Source organism: Alexandromys fortis, unplaced genomic scaffold (assembly GCF_014885135.2).
Source record: "Alexandromys fortis isolate MF-2015 unplaced genomic scaffold, M_Fortis_MF-2015_v1.1 scaffold_30, whole genome shotgun sequence".
NCBI classification, from domain to species: Eukaryota; Metazoa; Chordata; class Mammalia; order Rodentia; family Cricetidae; genus Alexandromys; species Alexandromys fortis.
The window spans coordinates 4,081,925-4,099,204 of record NW_026067922.1 but is presented as its reverse complement, the minus strand read 5'-3'; the positions used below and the strand labels follow the sequence as shown (position 1 = coordinate 4,099,204).

At 41.6% G+C, this 17,280-nt stretch overlaps 1 protein-coding gene across 2 annotated transcripts in view; it reads right to left on the bottom strand.

The window, feature by feature from the left end:
- The window catches only part of Wdr35 (WD repeat domain 35), a 56,280-nt gene that overhangs the window by 32,160 nt on the left and 6,840 nt on the right, over window positions 1-17,280 (bottom strand). The window contains exons 5-12 of one of the 2 annotated variants that reach the window (XM_050141976.1): window positions 16,069-16,197; window positions 13,957-14,090; window positions 11,389-11,554; window positions 11,107-11,252; window positions 10,305-10,430; window positions 7,210-7,395; window positions 2,864-2,896; window positions 2,425-2,485 (exon numbers count right to left, since the gene is read on the bottom strand). In XM_050141976.1, coding sequence (XP_049997933.1) covers window positions 2,425-2,485; window positions 2,864-2,896; window positions 7,210-7,395; window positions 10,305-10,430; window positions 11,107-11,252; window positions 11,389-11,554; window positions 13,957-14,090; window positions 16,069-16,197 — 981 coding nt within the window. The remainder of the gene's footprint in view (window positions 1-2,424; window positions 2,486-2,863; window positions 2,897-7,209; window positions 7,396-10,304; window positions 10,431-11,106; window positions 11,253-11,388; window positions 11,555-13,956; window positions 14,091-16,068; window positions 16,198-17,280) is intronic. The other variant, XM_050141975.1, reaches the window with a different exon arrangement.

Sequence of the window (17,280 nt, the reverse complement as noted above, 5' to 3'; positions counted from 1 at the left end):
TCTCTCTCTCTCTCTCTCTCCCCCCAAGACAGGGCTTCTCTGTGTCGCCCTGGCTGTCCTGGAACTTGCTCCATAAACCAGGCTGGCCTCGAACTCACAGAGATCCATCTGCCTCTGCCTCCTGAGTGCTAGGGCCTGGCATGTATAGGTATTTCTTGCACGCCATCCTTCCACACCAGCACCCATTTATCCCAGTCATCAATACAATATCTGCACATGGAACACAGGACAGAAGCAGTAAACTGTTGCTCAACTGATTAACCAAGCCTTATATATTTATACAACCCATAAGAGAAGTCATAATTACTTTAATCATTTCCCCAGGGACTATTACAGTGTCTGAAACAGTATACTTTTGGTGGTTTGCTAAATAATCACTTTTAGTTTACATGACATGAACACTGTCCATGCACTCAAGATACATTTGTGAAGGCAAGTGCTGTTAGAGACTGGGGATATGGGAGTTAACTAGACACAAATCTTTAAGAAGTCTGACAAAGAAAGCGGCAAGCACAGGGCAGGGTGGGAAGTACCTTGGAAGGAGTACACACAGTGATAATGAGAGCTCCATGAGACAGCACCCAAAGAGGGACCTGCACTCCTCATATTGAGCACAGAGGAGCCCTGCCAACCAGACTTTGCATAATGTCAAGGTTCTTTGATTTCTACAGAAACTGTCAAGAGGGAAAATAAAGAACAAACCAAAACAATGCATTCTAGATGAGCGCCTGCCCCGTGACATGGCTATTTTGTGTTTCCATGTCCTACCTGCATGGAAACTTCGAACAGACTTTCAAAGGGAATTGTGTAGGATACAAGCGGAAGAAAATGTTGCATCTCTGCAGCCACTTGCTGCGGGTCAGTGAACGACTCTTGGTTAATGTCTCATCCAGTGAGACTATAAGATGGAAAGTTTGAACCTCAGAAATACAAATCGTCAAATTCTCTAATACTCATCGTTTTATGAAGCGGAAGGATTTACATTTAGTTTTGTTTTTAAAACAGTCTACCTGGCATTAAAAATTACTTTGAGTTTAACCCTATAACAACAAAAAGTCAACACTTAAACTTTTGAAATTGAAAAAAAATACAATCTCAAGATTAGCAGAATTCACATCTTAAAGGCATAATACTTTGCTTCAGCGAGATGGTGCAGTGGGTAAGGACTCTCAGTATTGAGCCTAGAAACTAAGTTCAATCCCCAAAACCCATAGAGTGGGAGGAGAAAATCACCCCTGAAAGTTGTCCTCTGGCCTCCATATGCATGTTCTCTCTCCAGCCCACTGATGAGCTTTTTAAGACCCAGTATCTCACCTGAAAATAAATGGCTGCTTCTCAGGGTCAGAAAATAGCTCAATAGATTTTCAACATATTTTTTGGACCGAATTATTCTTGTCACACCATTTCCAATACATAAAAGTACATTTTATAAAAGAAATATTTATTTTGGAAGTTGAAATTGCAAAAAAATATTTTTATGGCTTTTAATAAATTTCTTAGGATGAGACTTGAAACTAGGCAGAGTGTTACTTTTTGTATCTATTGGATAGAGGGAAGGGTAAAGCTAAAGTAAACAAATGTCCTCAGAAATAAGTAACAGGGAAATTTTTAAGACTTTCTCTATCAATAGCCTGGCTTCATTAGAAAGCTCTGGAAAAATCAAGGTTATTTTATAAGCAGCTGAAGTGTTTTTATGGCAGAGAAGTATTTACAAGCAGTTTATTAATAATAAAAGTGTTTTAAAAGCAAAATTCTTTCTATAACCCTGTTTATTACATACTAATTTGCATTGCACACCAATTCCTCTACAATTGTATCCCCTTGTCGACAAATGGTGGCAATTACTGAATTACTATGGGCTTTAGGCGCAGGAGTCTTACAGGTACTGTACCCGCCATCATGCTTCCACAGTGAAGGGAGACACTGAGAACAGCCATGAGAACAGCCATGAGAACAGCCATGAGAACAGCCATGAGAACAGGCACCAACTGCTGCTGCCCAAGGCAACCAGAGAATATCAGTATAATTAATATCACCAGGACAGGTAAGAAGGTGTGATCTAAGACACACTGGTGTGTGGGTGTGCAGAGGCCAAAGAAGGATGTGGTGTGTCTATCTTCTCCATCATTATCCATTTTATCTTTTGAGACAGGGTCTTTTACTGAACCAGAAGCTGTTTCAGTTAGGTTGTTGGACCGGCGAGTTCCTGGGATCCCCCTTTCTTAGTCCCCAATGCTGGGGTTACAATCACTTGTGGTCATGCCCAGATTGTGTGGGTGGTAGGGGATTTGAACTCGGGTCTTCTTGCTAGGACAACAAACACTCCGACACAATGAGTCACACCTCCAGTCCTTTAGGATGTTTTTAATTAGTGTTACAAACGAAACCTGATCAGGAAGAAAGTAAATGCTAACATTTGCTTACCCAAATCAATGTATTTCGGGTCCAAGGGTGTGCCAATAGAATTGCAAAGAACTAACACAAACTGTGAACAAACAGAAGAAAAAGTGTATCAGAATCCTTGCAAGAATATCAGAGTTCCTGCTTGTGAGCAATGAAGAATAAATCATGCTTATTCTTTCAAGCATCACTAACTGGCAAGTCTTTGATAAAACAGTTCAGTACAAACAAGAGCAGACAAAAAGAAAGGCCATCTTCAGCACTGGCTATTAAAAAAAGACCAACTAGCAGCCAGGCTGACTCTCACTACAACAGAGCACCACGGTTTCAGAGAACACTCTAGACATACGTGGAGAGAAGTTGCCTCCGTCATTTACAGCTAAGCTTTCTGATACGACAGTGGCCTAACTCGTTCTCACCAGCCCCATCTATCCAACCACACAGAACAGGAGTGATTTGTTACCGTTGCACCAAAGGTCTCCATTTCATTCTCCTCCTTTGAAGCAATATATGAACAGTATGAGAAATTAAAAAAATGCAATTAATTCAGGAATAATGGCTTATATCCAAACAATCATCATAACTCATATTAGGAAAAGCATGATGTTCACTTTACATTATACTGTTCTAAGTTGGTAATTTCATCTTAACTATTAGCTACTAGGGTTAGGGTTAGGGTTAGGGTTAGGGTTAGGGTTAGGGTTAGGGTTAGGGTTAGTACTATACTGTGCACTAACAATACTATTCTACTTAAATGTTTTCTAATCAGCTTAATAATTTCATATCAATCTGCATTGTTTGTTTTTTCTATCAATGTCTCAAAACTTGTTTAATTTTATAGACATTAAATGATAAACGACTAAAATCTTACCCTTCTACTACTTAAGATAGGCTGTCTGTTGCCTCCGCGTAACACAAAAGTCTGCCCCACACGTACACACCACAGCTTTCTGCCTTAAACATAACTTTTTAGGATTTTGGATCCAAATTCGAGGCTGAATATTTGGGGTAGGAGTTTCTGAAGTGCAAAACTCAACGATCACATCATTTCGACCACACGAAAGCTCTGACAGCTGATTCCAGAACATCATGACTTCCCTACTGACTTTACTGCCCTTGTTAAGAAAAACAGGTTTGGGAACTGTTTTGGTTTTTCTCTCTATGCTTAGCTTTCAATGTATTAATTACTAACTTGACTCTCCAGTCATGCCCGATTGAGTACATCTTCCCTCAATGGATTTGACACGAGGCGATGTAGTGGCTGATCCACCTGACCTTCCCTCGGAGCCGTCCTCTGTCTGGAGTCCCTGGGTGTGCCCTGGGTCAGCTGAGACACTCTTTACCACAGGGGCTGGGCTTCTGGTTTTCCTCCTCTTTCTTGGTTTCTATAGCTCATTTTAGTGTCCTTTACCCGGAAATAACTCCTTAACACAGATCAGCTTGAGAAGAAAATTTTGTCGCTCTTGCACATTTAAGAAGACCGGTATTGCACCTCACACGGGAGTTTGCTCTCCATGAGAAATCCTAAACATGGACTCATTTTCTCTCAGAATTTTGAGGGCGATTCTCCAAAGCTCTGCTGTTAACTAGCTGAATGTCAGCCTAACCTTTCATCTTGTGAAGTCTACTTTTCTCTTGAAAAGCGGTAGGACTGTGGGCGAGGGTGTTGTTTTATGGATACACTGTACTGTGTTGTGCCCGTTTCATCCCACGTGCTCGAAATTCACAGCGGCATTCCTTGATGTGGAGACACTGTCAGTCACTGAACCTGATTACTCCTAATTGAAAGCCTCAAAGGAACTCTGCTCCAGTCGGGGTAGTCTCTGCATGTGTGCTCACACGTGGGAGAGCCTGTTTGTGATCACGCATGTGGAGGGCAGAAGTTGACTTCCCCATCATGCTGCACTTGACTTACAGGGCAGGATTGCTTGTTGAACCCAGCTGATTGATTTCAAAGTGTAGTCAGCCAACTTGCCCCAGGGACTTCCTGTCTCAGCTTTCCCTGTGAGGGGACTACAGGTATACTACCATGCACCCAGCTTTTATGTCGGTGTCAGGGAGCCAATCTCCAGCCCGCACACTTGCACAAGGTTTCATCCACTGGGCCAGCCCCTCATCCTCCATTTTGCCTGTCCGCTCTTTTTAGCACTATTATTCGAATGTTAAACCTTCACAACATCCTCACTATTTTCCATTTCCTTGTCTGTTTGCTTTTTTTTTTTTTTTTTTTTTTCGTTTCCTTAACTTCATTGTTCAGCCTTCTTGGCAAACTTTTCAATGTGATTATCATCTTTGTGATTTCCATATCCTTTTCTTGTTTTATGAATGGATGTCTCTGAACTGTGTAGGGATACCAATGACCGTTCTTACGAGTCAACAATACCTTTCAATTGTTCTCCCTGGGCCAGAACGATGGCTAAATGGTTAGGAGAAGTTATTGTTCTTGCAGAGGGCCAGGGTTCAGTTCCCGATACCCATCCATAATTCCAGTTCCAGGGGTTCAGACACCCTCTTCTGGACTCTGTGGGCCCTTGCACTCATGTGCTGCACAGACAAGCAGACACACACATAAATAAACAAACAAATAAATAAATGATGACTGGGCATGGTGGCATGTGTCTTTAATCCCAGCACTCAGGAAGCAGAAGCAGGAGTATCTCTGTGAGTTCAAGGCCAGCCTGGCCTACATATCAAGTTCCAGGACAGCCAGGGCTACATAAAGAGATCCTGTCTCTCAAAACAAAATAAAACAAAACAAAAAAAAATGACCTGAACTGTTCCCCTCCTAGTCTTTGTTTACCCCAAATTCTTCTCCCTCTATTTGTGTCTATATTTAGCATCTCTTATTACCTTGGACATTATCCCCAATGTCTGTACTGCCTTCCCATCTTCTATATGTAGGAGTAGGATGCTAAAACTCCATGTGGTACCTACTCCATCAGTGGGCCTCACCAACCATCATGTTGCTGTGAGACGACTGGGCAGGTCTGTCTTAAGAGATTCTCAATCTAGCCCAGCGGGCGGTGGTGGTGCACACCTTTAATCCCAAGCAGAGGCGCGCAGATCCCTCTGAGTTCAAGGCCAGCCTGGTCCACAGAGCAAGTTCCAAGACATGCTCTAGAGCTACACAGAAACCCTCAAGGCTGGAAGCTTAGCTACCTGTGCTCTGGGAGCCATGCAGGAGAGCATGGTGGGACTAGGAGGGCAGTGCTTGCAGGACAATGTAACACCTGTCTGACTTTCAGCAGAGTCTGTCCCCATCAGCCGTGCTGAGGATTCAGCACGCAAATTCCTTTTTTAAGATTTACTTGGGGCTCGTAGCTTGTAAGAAGGCTCAGCAAGTGGAAGGGCTTGCGGCCCAGACTGATAATCTAAGTCCACTTCTTTAAACCTCCATGGTGGAGAGAACAGACTCCTGAAACTTGTCCTCTGACTTCCCCAAGTGTGATGGAGGGCAAGAGCACAAACACACTCAAATAAATGTAAAAAGATTTTTTTCTATAACTGTTATGGTTTTTTAGGTTTGTATTTATTATTATTTTGAGATGATTATATCATTTCTCCCTTCCCTCTAAACCTTCCCATATCCCCTTCCCTGCTTGCTTTCAAATTCCTGGCCTTTACTTTCATCAATTGTTGTTTTATGCATGCATATGTTGCATGCATATTTATTTGTTTATTTTACATGTATAGATGCTTTGTCTGCATGTATGTCTGTGCAGTACCCATGGAAGCCAGAAGAGGGCACTGGATCCCCCAGAACTGGAATTAGACTGTTGGCCACCTTGTGGGTGCTGAGAATCTAACCCAGGTCCTCCAGAACAACATCCAGTGCGCTTATGCACTGGCCCCTCCCTCCAGCCCTTACTTTCACTTTGGTCCACCTGACGACCTCACTCTTGGTAAATGGCAACAAGACCACAGCCTGTAGGCTCTGTCTAGAGGAGATTAGGAGACTTGCCTATTCCTATGTCTTTTTGTGGTTTGGGGAGGTTTTGTTTCTTACATCATCTCTGGTCCTCCCAGATTATATTTGCCCAACAAGGCGCCTCAAGTCCTAGGCTTCTTCAGCATTCTCTAACCAGTTGCCTCTAGCCACAACCCAAGAATGCTGTCCTTAGGTCTATCAGAGTCACCCCCCTCGCCCACTTACTCTCCCAGCTCCACACTTCGCTGTCAGTACCTATCTTTTCTGACCCCTATGGGTCTGTACTTATTTGAAAAATACTAGTACTGCTGTTCTAGTGTGTGTCAGGAGAAAACAATGCCAAATGGAGCTGTCCAAATAATCGCTTTTAATAAAATCTCTGTGCTTTTAAATCATAACCCAGTCAAAGACACTGATCGTCTTCTTTTCAAATACATGCTTTTGAAAATTCTCAAATTGTTGGCATGCTTATAAAAACACATAACTTATATTATTTTATGTTATGATATTAGTTTTAAAGAAACTGTATCTCCAACTAAGAATAGATTTATCAAAGTAAAAAAGCTACCCAAACTCTTTTGTAATTTCATCAGTATTTCTGCTAGACATCCGGATATTCATTTTTCACTTGTGACATATTTCAGAGGCAAGAGCTCCAGTATGGAAACCGTTAGCATGACCTGCCAATGCCCGGCTGCTAGAAAGAGAATCAGAGAACACAGAAACATGGCTCCAGCTCTCCAAACCAGGTTCAGACAGACGCAGCCAAGAGAGTTCATGTTCTGTCCTTGCCAGTGCCCACACTTGAGGTGGTGGGTAGCTAGAGAGCAGTTCTGCCCATTGCGAACACATCTGTATCTGAAGATACAAGGGGTCCCTACCTGGGGGTGATTTTCATCAGCTTTCGTAGCCAAAATGCAGAAATCGCCACAAGTGGTGATGGAAATGAGACTCTTCACATATTTAATGTATTTCTCATTGTTTTTTGTGTCCCAAAAGACAACACAGTACTCAGGACGATCGGGTCTGGTATACGCATAAACCACAGTATTTGAACAATATCCCCACTAGGAATGGAGGAAAGAAGGAACAGAAGTGGGGAGGAAAGAAAGGAAAGATAGACTATTTAGTTTGGGAGAGAAAGTCCCATTATTTTATTTTTACTTTAGATTAATGTAACAGTTGCTGTATCAGGGCTGAAAAATAGATCCTTTCTTATTATCAAAAAATCTAAAAGTCATAATAAAAGACATTTTTTAAAAATGTTCTACAAAAATAAGTTTAGCTTGTCTAACTTTCCTTAAAATTTGCAAATATTAAGCTTCAGTGCTAAAAATTTTCAATAGTTAATCCCTGCTTTGGGGATGGGCCCAGAAAGTGATCAACTGCTATCAAGAGTTTGAATTCTGGGTCTCCAAGACAAAACTTAGAAAGTTTGTCTTTTCCCCATCCATGTATTTTACAGAACGTTTTTATAGTCAAATCCTTCTACATTGTTTATTCAAAACAAAACACAGAAGCCCCACCCCAGCTTTCTGAGTAGTAACCACGTACAGATCTTGTAGTTACAACCATTCACTGAATGTCTGCTCCACAGTCCCCACAGAGAACAGAACGTGCGCACGCACAGCTTTCCCTCTGTCTAACATGCGTGGACATTCATATGGCGTCTCAGGTACGTTATACTCATCATCAACACTCTGCTTATATTACTGAAAGTTCAGCCATGGAGAATTTTTATACCACTACTAACATCAGCTTTGACTTTAAAAGACTTTAGATTTATGAAAAAGTTAAAAAGGTACAAAGTTCCCAAAAGCCTTCAAACATTTTCCCTGTCGTTAGCATGATACACGGCTGTGATACATTTGTCCGAGCTAAGAACCCAGCATCACTAGACTCCACACTCTTCATTAGCTTTTCCTAATGTCCTCTGAGATCCCAGAATCTCATGGTGGCTACATTATACTCCGCTGTCATGTCTCCTGGGATCCTTTGAACTGTGATGGTTTCTCGGTCCCCCTGTATTTGATGATCTCAGCTGAAACCAGTGCCCATCAGTAAGGCATGCTTACACAGTTACTGGTTTGTAGGAAGACCAGAACTGAACATGCCTGCTCCTCTCGTGTCACATGAAGGTTTATGATCTCCACATGACATCACTGAGGATGTTAACCCTCATCACTTGGCCTGAGAGTGCTTTCCCAGGCTTTGCCACTGAACAGCTCCCTTCTTTTCCTTTTCTAAGCTTTAAGGATGGGAGGCTCCACCTCTAAGAGAGGCAGTATGCAATCTGGAATACTTCTGTAAAAAAAATCTATTTTCTTCCATGTATTCTACTCAAACACAGTGCCGTGTGCACTGTGTGTGCTGTGTACACTATGCTGTGCATGCTGTGCTGTGTGTGCTATGTTGTGTTGTATGTGCTGTTTGTGTTGTGCTGTGTACTGTGTATGTTGTGTTGTGTGTGCTGTGTGTACTGCGTGTGCTGTGTGTACTGCGTGTGCTGTATGTGCTGTGTGTGCTGGTGTTGTGTGCTGTATGTGCTGTGTGTACTGTGTGTGCTGGTGTACTGTGTGTGTTGTATGTGTTGTGTGTGCTGTGTGTACTGTATGTGTTGTGTGTGCTGTGTGTACTGTATGTGTTGTGTGTGCTGTGTGTGCTGTGTATACTGTGCTGTGACATGTGTGCTGTGTGTATTGTGTATGCTGTATGTACTGTAGTACTGTGTGTACTGTGTGTGCTGTGTGTACTGTGTGTGTTGTGTGTGCTGTGTGTACTGTGTGTGCTGTGTGTACTGTATGTGTTGTGTGTGCTGTGTGTACTGTATGTATTGTGTGTACTGTGTGTGCTGTGTGTATTGTGTGTTGTATGTGCTGTGTGTGCTGTGTGTACCGTGTGTGTTGTGTGTGCTGTGTGTACTGTATGTGTTGTGTGTGATGTGTGTGCTGTGTGTACTGTGCTGTGTGTACTGTGTTTGCTGGTGTTGTGTGCTCTGTGTGCTGTGCTACACTGATCAAACCCCAAGGTCTTATGCATATGCTTGCCCTCTAAGCCACATTTTCATCACCTCTGAACCTTTGAGGTTTTTTTTAATAGACTCTCACTATATAATCCAGGTTGCCTTCAAACTCCCACTTCCTCTTCCTGTGTCTCCCAAGAAATGATATTATAGGCTTTAGCCTATTTTGCTTAATATTTTTCATAAAAAATAAATTATCCCAAGGGCTGGAGAGATGGCTCAGAGGTTAAGAGCACTGGCTGTTCTTTCAGAGGTCTTGAGTTCAATTCCCAGCAACCATATGGTGGCTCATAACCATCTATAATGAGATCTGGTGCCCTCTGTTGGCCTGTAGACATACAAGCAAGCAGAACACTGTATGCATAATAAATAAATAAATCCTTAAAAAAAATAAAAATAAAATAAATTATCCCAAGCTTGTTTTAGATGGTATATTATTTATCTCACTTTCTCCTCTGATCCACTCTGCCCTTCTCCACTCCGTTCCAGGCCGGGAGGGTGATTATTGTGAACTCTATCACGTGGGCTTCCTTGCTGGAAGGTCTCTTTGGGGTGACCATCAGAAGGCACCAGAAAGTAGAAGAGGAGGAACGTCTAGTCCCCAGTCCCTGTCTGACAGCAATGACCCGGCTCATGGGTTGCAGGAACACTCTTCCCTGTTGGTCCCTGAGCCCGTGGAGATACCATCTGGTTCTGCTTTATCTCCTGCGCTGTTCCCTTTCATCTCGGTCATACCCAGGAATCAGCCTTTCAACTACTGCCGTGAGTGGCCAACTGTTTCCAGCCGAGGTCTTGATTCTTAAAGTCATTTTAACTGTATGCGGTATTCGGGAAAAGTTGTTATTTACTAATTTTAAGAGCTTCACACACAAAAGCTGCCTTTCTACTAGTTTCTTACTTAAAAAGCTGCAATGGATTTAGCTTTTTAAAAAGTTTTATAACTGCTCTTCATACCTTATAGTCAGGTCGAATATTTGCAAAATATATAAAGGAGTCAACAGCTAGAGCAATCTTCAGTCCGCCTCCTTCCCAGGACAGCGAGCACATCTGCTTTCCCGGGACTTTCAAAGTACCCAGGTGCTGGGGGAAAACGAAATGGAAAGTTATAGTGAACAAATTACTACTCGAGTGTGCCAATTCGGCTACAGAATATTCTAAAAATTAAATGAGAAGGATAACACGTATTTATGAAAACAATGCTGGCATTTTAGTATTTATCATTTGTGACTTATTATTAAGATAGATTTTTTTTTTTACAAATAAATCATCATGCCAGATGTAGTGGTGTATGCCTTTAATCCTAGCGCTCAGAAAGCAAAGGCAGGTGGATCTCTGTTCGAAGTCAGCCTGGTCTACAAAGTGAGTTCCAGGATAGCCAGGGCTACATACTGAAGCTCTGTCTCAAAAAAACAAACAAACAAACAAACAAAACTTTGCAATTAAAACCATGAACCTAAAATACTAATAAAGTCAATGATTAGAAAGAGACATTTATTTGGCTCACAGGGAGAATATTCTAATTTAGCTATTTCTTGGCAATTTCCTACATCAAACATGTAGGTTTCTAAACACACAGATTATAAGAGAGTAACTATATTAAAGACTTAGAAGATGCTATTCAGACACACACTTCACACCTGCAGGCTGCCACTCAAAAGTCCCTAAAAGGAAGCACAGCAAGCTGCACTTTCTGGTCATTTCCCCCACTACTGCTGCACCTGTTTTAAACGGGAAGGTAAGTCTGAGGCACATTTACCTCACCAAATGGCGTGTAAAACTGCACAATGTTGACGTCCTTGTCCTGCGTGACTACTTTCTGAGAGCCTGCCACAGCTAGCACACTGCCAGTGTGGTTCCACTGGATACCAACCACATACATGCCTGTATCAATCAAAATCGGGTCTAGAAAAAAAAAGATAAATAAAATAAAGGACAAATGTGGCAACTGGGGTCGCACTTAGCCTAGGAAACTTTATAATCATAAGAATAATTTTTAAAAATATTTTTAAACTTCTCCAACTTAAAAAAAAATACTTACTTTGGTCATTCTCGTGTCTCATTATTTGACATCTCCCATTGTCAAAACAAATTGCCAGGCATGGACAATCCGGCTCCACATAGCCCTCTGTGCCATGGTACCAGTGAATCCCAGCGATACTGATTGCTCCAGTGACATTCACCAAACAATTCAATTTCATTTTCATCTAGGTAGAAGTGGTTAGCTTAGGCTTAATAACTGCACTTTAAAATATGTAATTTAATCTACAGAAGTATTGAAGGAAAAAATGAAAATAAGATGTGAAATCTGGCTATAAATGCAAGCTTTGTGACTTACTGGGTCACCAAACCTAGACAAACTACTCACCTGACTCTCCATTTCTTCCCCATGCATAAAATAGGAACAGAAACACACAGAGATGAGTGTGGTGGTTTGTGCTTGCTATTTCAGCACTCCAGAGGCTAAGGCAGAAAAGATCTCAAATTTGAAGTCAACCTGGGCTACATAGCAAATACAAGGTCAGTCTCAATAATATAGGAGATCTAAGCTCAAAACATATTTTTAAAAATCTACACTAATATTTAAAGTTTTTTAATAAGATTAAAATATAGTAGAAGATCATGAGTTCAAAACCAGAGACTATGTAGTGATCATGTGACAGAAAGAAAGAAAAGGAAAGGAGAGGGGAGGGGAAGAAAAAGAGAGAGAGAGAGAGAGAGAGAGAGAGAGAGAGAAAGAAAGAAAGAAAGAAAGAAAGAAAGAAAGAAAGAAAGAAAGAAAGAAAGGGGAGGGAAGGACGAAGGGAGGAAGAGAGGGAAGAAAGTCGAAGCATCTACAGTCTACAATGGGGTAACATAGAGGGATGGAAGCCAGCACCAGGAATGGCCCATCCCACATCAATGAACAGGACCAATCTCTCACAGACACCCTCAGAGGCTAACCTCAGTCTCTGTAATTCCTCTCCAGAATGTCCTGAGCTTTGTCTCCGATGTGAATCTAGGTCATTCGAGGTTGACAATCAACACTAACCTATTGTGGGACTCCATTCAGCCAGTTAGCTTTTGGGGACCAGCCCTTCGGGTATAGTCTGCATAGACCAGGGTTCAATTCCCTGAAGGGGAGCCAGAACAGCAGAGTGAGCACACTTTCTCTTGTAGCTTATCATTGGAACGTAGCAACTCAGACCATGCCCAAAGGGCCAGTCCTGCAACAACTAATTGGCTGAAGGGATTCCCACACACTAACCATTTTACCTAAAGCTAACTTGCTTTTACCTTCTTCCTAGAAACTGATTTTTATACCTTATGTAGTAAATCAGTTACCATTCTTTTAGCAAACAAGTTCTGGCTACTACAAAAATATCTGTGGTACCCTACTGATGTGGGATTCCCCTCTGTATGATGTGAATACCATTAATAAAGTTAACAAAGAAGCTGTTTTGGACCTGTGATAAAGTAGAGCAGAGCTAGGAGGGGGAAACTATACTAAATGCTTGGAGAGAGAAGGTAGAGTAAGGAGAATCCATGTAGCCACCACAGGAGACAGACGCCAGAACCTTGTCGGTAAGCCACAGCCACATGGAGATACACAGATTAATAGAAATGGGTTAAATTAAGATGTAAGAGTTAGCCAATAAGAAGTTAGAGCTAATGGGCCAAGGAGTAATTTAATTAATACAGTTTCTATATGGTTATTTCAGGGCTGAGCAGCCGGGAACAAGTAGTCTCCTACAACATGCTGCATATATATAAACATTGATTCAAGCACCAGAAACCTTTAAAAAAAACTTAACACAGCGCATCATCCTACTCATTATCCTTCAGCACCAATGCACTGTCATCTTGTCCTATCCAGCAACAGGAAATCAGGACTACAGTCTACCCTCTGTTATGTTAATTCGCCTTACAGGAACTGCACTTGGGCTAGGAATGTAGCTTAGTAGAAAAGAATGCCCGCTTACCATTCAAGAAGCCTTGTGTTATAGTCAATGTCTGCAAAAGACTGAGCATGATGAAGGGTGCTCCTATAAACCCAACAACTCAGGAGGTGGAGGCAGGACAATGCAAAATTCAGTGATGCAACAAGCCCCAACCTGGTCTACGTAAGACCCTCTCAAAACAACAGCGACTAGCCCCACCCTGCCCTAGCCACTGTCCTATGGCTGTGAGGAGGCACCACGACCAAAGCAGCTCTTATGGTCATTATGGCCAGAAGCAGACAGGCATGGTACTGGAGCTAAGAGTTTTACATCCTGATCCCTAGGCACCAGGCAGAGGGAGACACACTAGGCTTAGAAAGCTCACAGTCCCAGTGACACACCTCCTCCAACAAGGCCACATTCCCTGATCTTTCCCAAAGAGTTCCACTCCCTGGCAACTAAGCATTCAAACAGATGAGTCTGTGGGGGCCAGCCCCTTTCTCGGCACCACACACACTCAAGAAAATCTAGGATTTGTCTTTTAATTTTTAAAATTATTTAATGATTAGGAAACTAAAACTGAAGAAAAATTCTATAAATTATTGTAACTATCGTAAGAGCATGCATATATAAATGACATAAAATAACCATATAAAATTATACTAATAGAATAATGAATATATACTTACAATAAAATTTCCTTGATTATCATAAATATGTATTTCTCCATTTGCCATTCCAAAAAGTAAGATTTTACTATCTGCAGACCAGGTCACATGACATAGCTGTATACCTTTCATGTCTTTTCCCCAAATCCGATTCCCTACGACAAAACACAGCCATGGTTACAGCAAGCTCAGAGCTGTGATCTTCCAACCCCACTTTGGAATCTTGGTTTCCTTAAGGACTTCTCATTTTCCTCCCAGCCGTCAGTCATGCAGCCATTCAATTTATGTGGTCAAGGGATAGTTATTGGCACCTCTATAAGCGAGATACCACCGAGACCTTAGACAGCAGCGGTGTTTCAAACTCTCTGCCATCTCTTCTAAACTCCCAGGCAGGGAGGGCCTAACTCCTAGCTATGAAATCAGCCGCCTACTCTAGGGAGAAATGCGAGTCTTCAAAAGCACATCTTCATAGGCTTGCATCCGCAAGCACTGAGAGCTGAGAGAACCCAACCTGGTCCTCCTTCTGCCCGTGCCGACACAATGAGAAGGGAGCTCCTCAGATGGGCTTTTCTGCGGCAATCCTTCGCCTGGGCCATCAACCCTTCCCGAGCTTACAACATCTCCCTCTAGTTTACTCTCATTTCTCTCTTTTCCTTTCAATTTTCTCTCCGATCCTTCTTACAAATTTTTAAATGTGCATCAAACTCCTAATTATCTCACATAAAAACAATGAAACAAAAAGCCTTTCCTTCAACCCTCCACTTCCTCTACTACGGCCCGATTCCTACCAACCCCTCCCAGCCACAGTTTTTACTACTTACGGAGTACCGCTAGAGTCCCTTCCTAAGAGTCCTCTCAGCCCCTTAGCCATCCCTGTCTGCCTCTGCTCCACACCTCCACTGATGCCTCCAGTACAGGAGGCCATGACTGCCTGTTGCTGAAGCCAACAGGCAATGAATGGGTCTTATTCTAAGCTTTCCATGTCTTTTGGACCACACCCTTCCTTCTTGATAGTCTTTACTTCCATGGGCCTTTGTCTCCGAGACGTCTATTTTCAGTGTCTTGGGTGAAATTGTTTTTTTTTCACCTGAGTAGATTTATATCAATTAAATAAATTTAACAATAATTAGCAACTTTTCATACACACACAAGAGCCACCAGCTCACTGAAATCTATCCAGAACTTAAAATAAAGACACCTATTCTTCACAATATTTCAGAAAATAGAGTCAGAAGACTACTTTATAAATCATATAAATAGGACCAATAAGACTTTTACCCAAACCAGAAAAAATAATAAGGGAAAAATCATATTTTCTTATGAATATAGATTAAAACACATAACAATATATATATATATTATATTAGGACCAATGAAATTGTTTTTCCAAGCTATTCCTTAGCCTTGAGACATTCTACTCATCTACCTGTGGCTAATGAATGCATCAGCATGCATCCCCTCCTCCAGGAAGCCCTCCCTGATCTCTCCCTATCTGTGTGTGGTGATTTTCCACAGGTTCATGAATGCTCCCTGTTGTAGCGCTGACCGCTGATGCGCGACTGCCTGTTTTCCTATGATCACTTCTGATCTAGGTCACGGATGCGTCTCCCAGCTGTGCCATTAATTCCCAAACTACAGCAACTGCTTTTGAGGCTCAGCAGCATTGGACTACTCCAATAACCACACACAAATAAATAAATGAATGAAAATTATTTTAAAACAATTTCTGTAAGAATTTTTTATATTAAAACCAAGTTGCAGGCTCACAGAAGGCCCAGTATATTATATATATATAGTATATTTTATATATATATATATAGTATGTACTATAATTTGACAGGAAGTGACGTTAAGGCTAGAGAATATGCCAACGGCATGCTGTTCAGCTGAAAGGAGAGATTTCTGTAATTTTATCCCTCTGAAACTAAAATCTACATTTCTATACACTCTAACTGATTGAAGATCATATTTAAAATGATTCCGAGAAATTAATCCACCTGCTTTCCATATCACCGCAGGACACTGAAACAATAAACTTGTCCTGAAAATCAAGGCAAGTAGTTAGAGCCGCACGGTGTTCCTAATGTCACCAGGTAACAGAACAGGTGCTTTCTTCCTCAGTGGCTGCATTACCGTCCACGGAGCCGACTATCACAGCGCCGTCTTCATACACAATGCAGATCTTCTGGCCGTCAGCGTTCCAGCTCATACTGCGAACCACCGACTTATTGCGGTTGTTGATCATCTCCTCATACCAAGAGCCTGTGTTGACAAGTCAAAAAAAAACTACAAGTCAAAACCTGCACACTTAGCGGGCCAGGCATGGTGATGCACATCTCTCGGCACATGGGAAGGAGAGGCAGGAGGATTTCTGAGTTTGAGGCCAGCCTGGTCTACAGAGTAAGTTTCAGGACAGCCAGGGCTACACTGTCTTGGAACACTGTCTTGAAAAATCAAAGGGAGAAAAAAACTTTCACATTTATCATTTGGTACTTAAGGGTTGATAATATTTTCTGGGTAATATCCTGTATACCATTAATCCCAGAATTTCGGAGGCTGAGGCAGTGGGATCAAAAGTTTGAGGCTAGGTTGGGCTACATATAGCAAGACCCTGTTTGAGAAAGAAAAAAGAAAAAGTCGCTAACATTCTAAGAATTCACTGTTGGATAAATTATTGTAAAGGTTTCTATAATGTAAGGCATTTAACTTTAAAGTGTTCAAACCCACCGTGAACAAAACTAAAAGTTTGATTAGGTATTTTTCCTAATTACTCCAAAATGATCATAGAAAATACAACAAATATTCATCTTTTATTTTTTATTTCTCTCTTCTTGTCAGTTAAGAAAATGAAATTACCGGGACTGGAGAGATGGTTCAGCAGTTAAGAGCACTAACTGCTCTTTCAGAGGACCCGGGTTCAATCCCCAGCATCCACATGGCAGCTCACAACTGCCTGTAACCTTAGTTCCAGGGGATCCGACCCCCTCACAGACAGACAAGCAGGAAAAACAATTATGCACATAAACTAAATAATTTTTAAAAAAGAAAATGAAATTTCATTTGCTTTTTCAGGGTTAAAATAGTTGATTTTTTTTTGAAAGCTCAGGTTTTCCCATGAATGATAAATTTCAGACAGTGGGGGAAAAGTAACAATAACAGCTTTACAGCATGAGCTCTCTATGAGTCATCATTAATTATGATTAAAAATACAAGCATATTCCATTAAAACATATAGACTATTAGTTTCAAACTCTACGCCTGCTTTTGTTTTTGTTTGTTTGTTTGTTTGTGGTTTTTGGGGTGTTTGTCTGTTTGTTTTGGTTTTTCAAGACAGGGTTTCTCTGT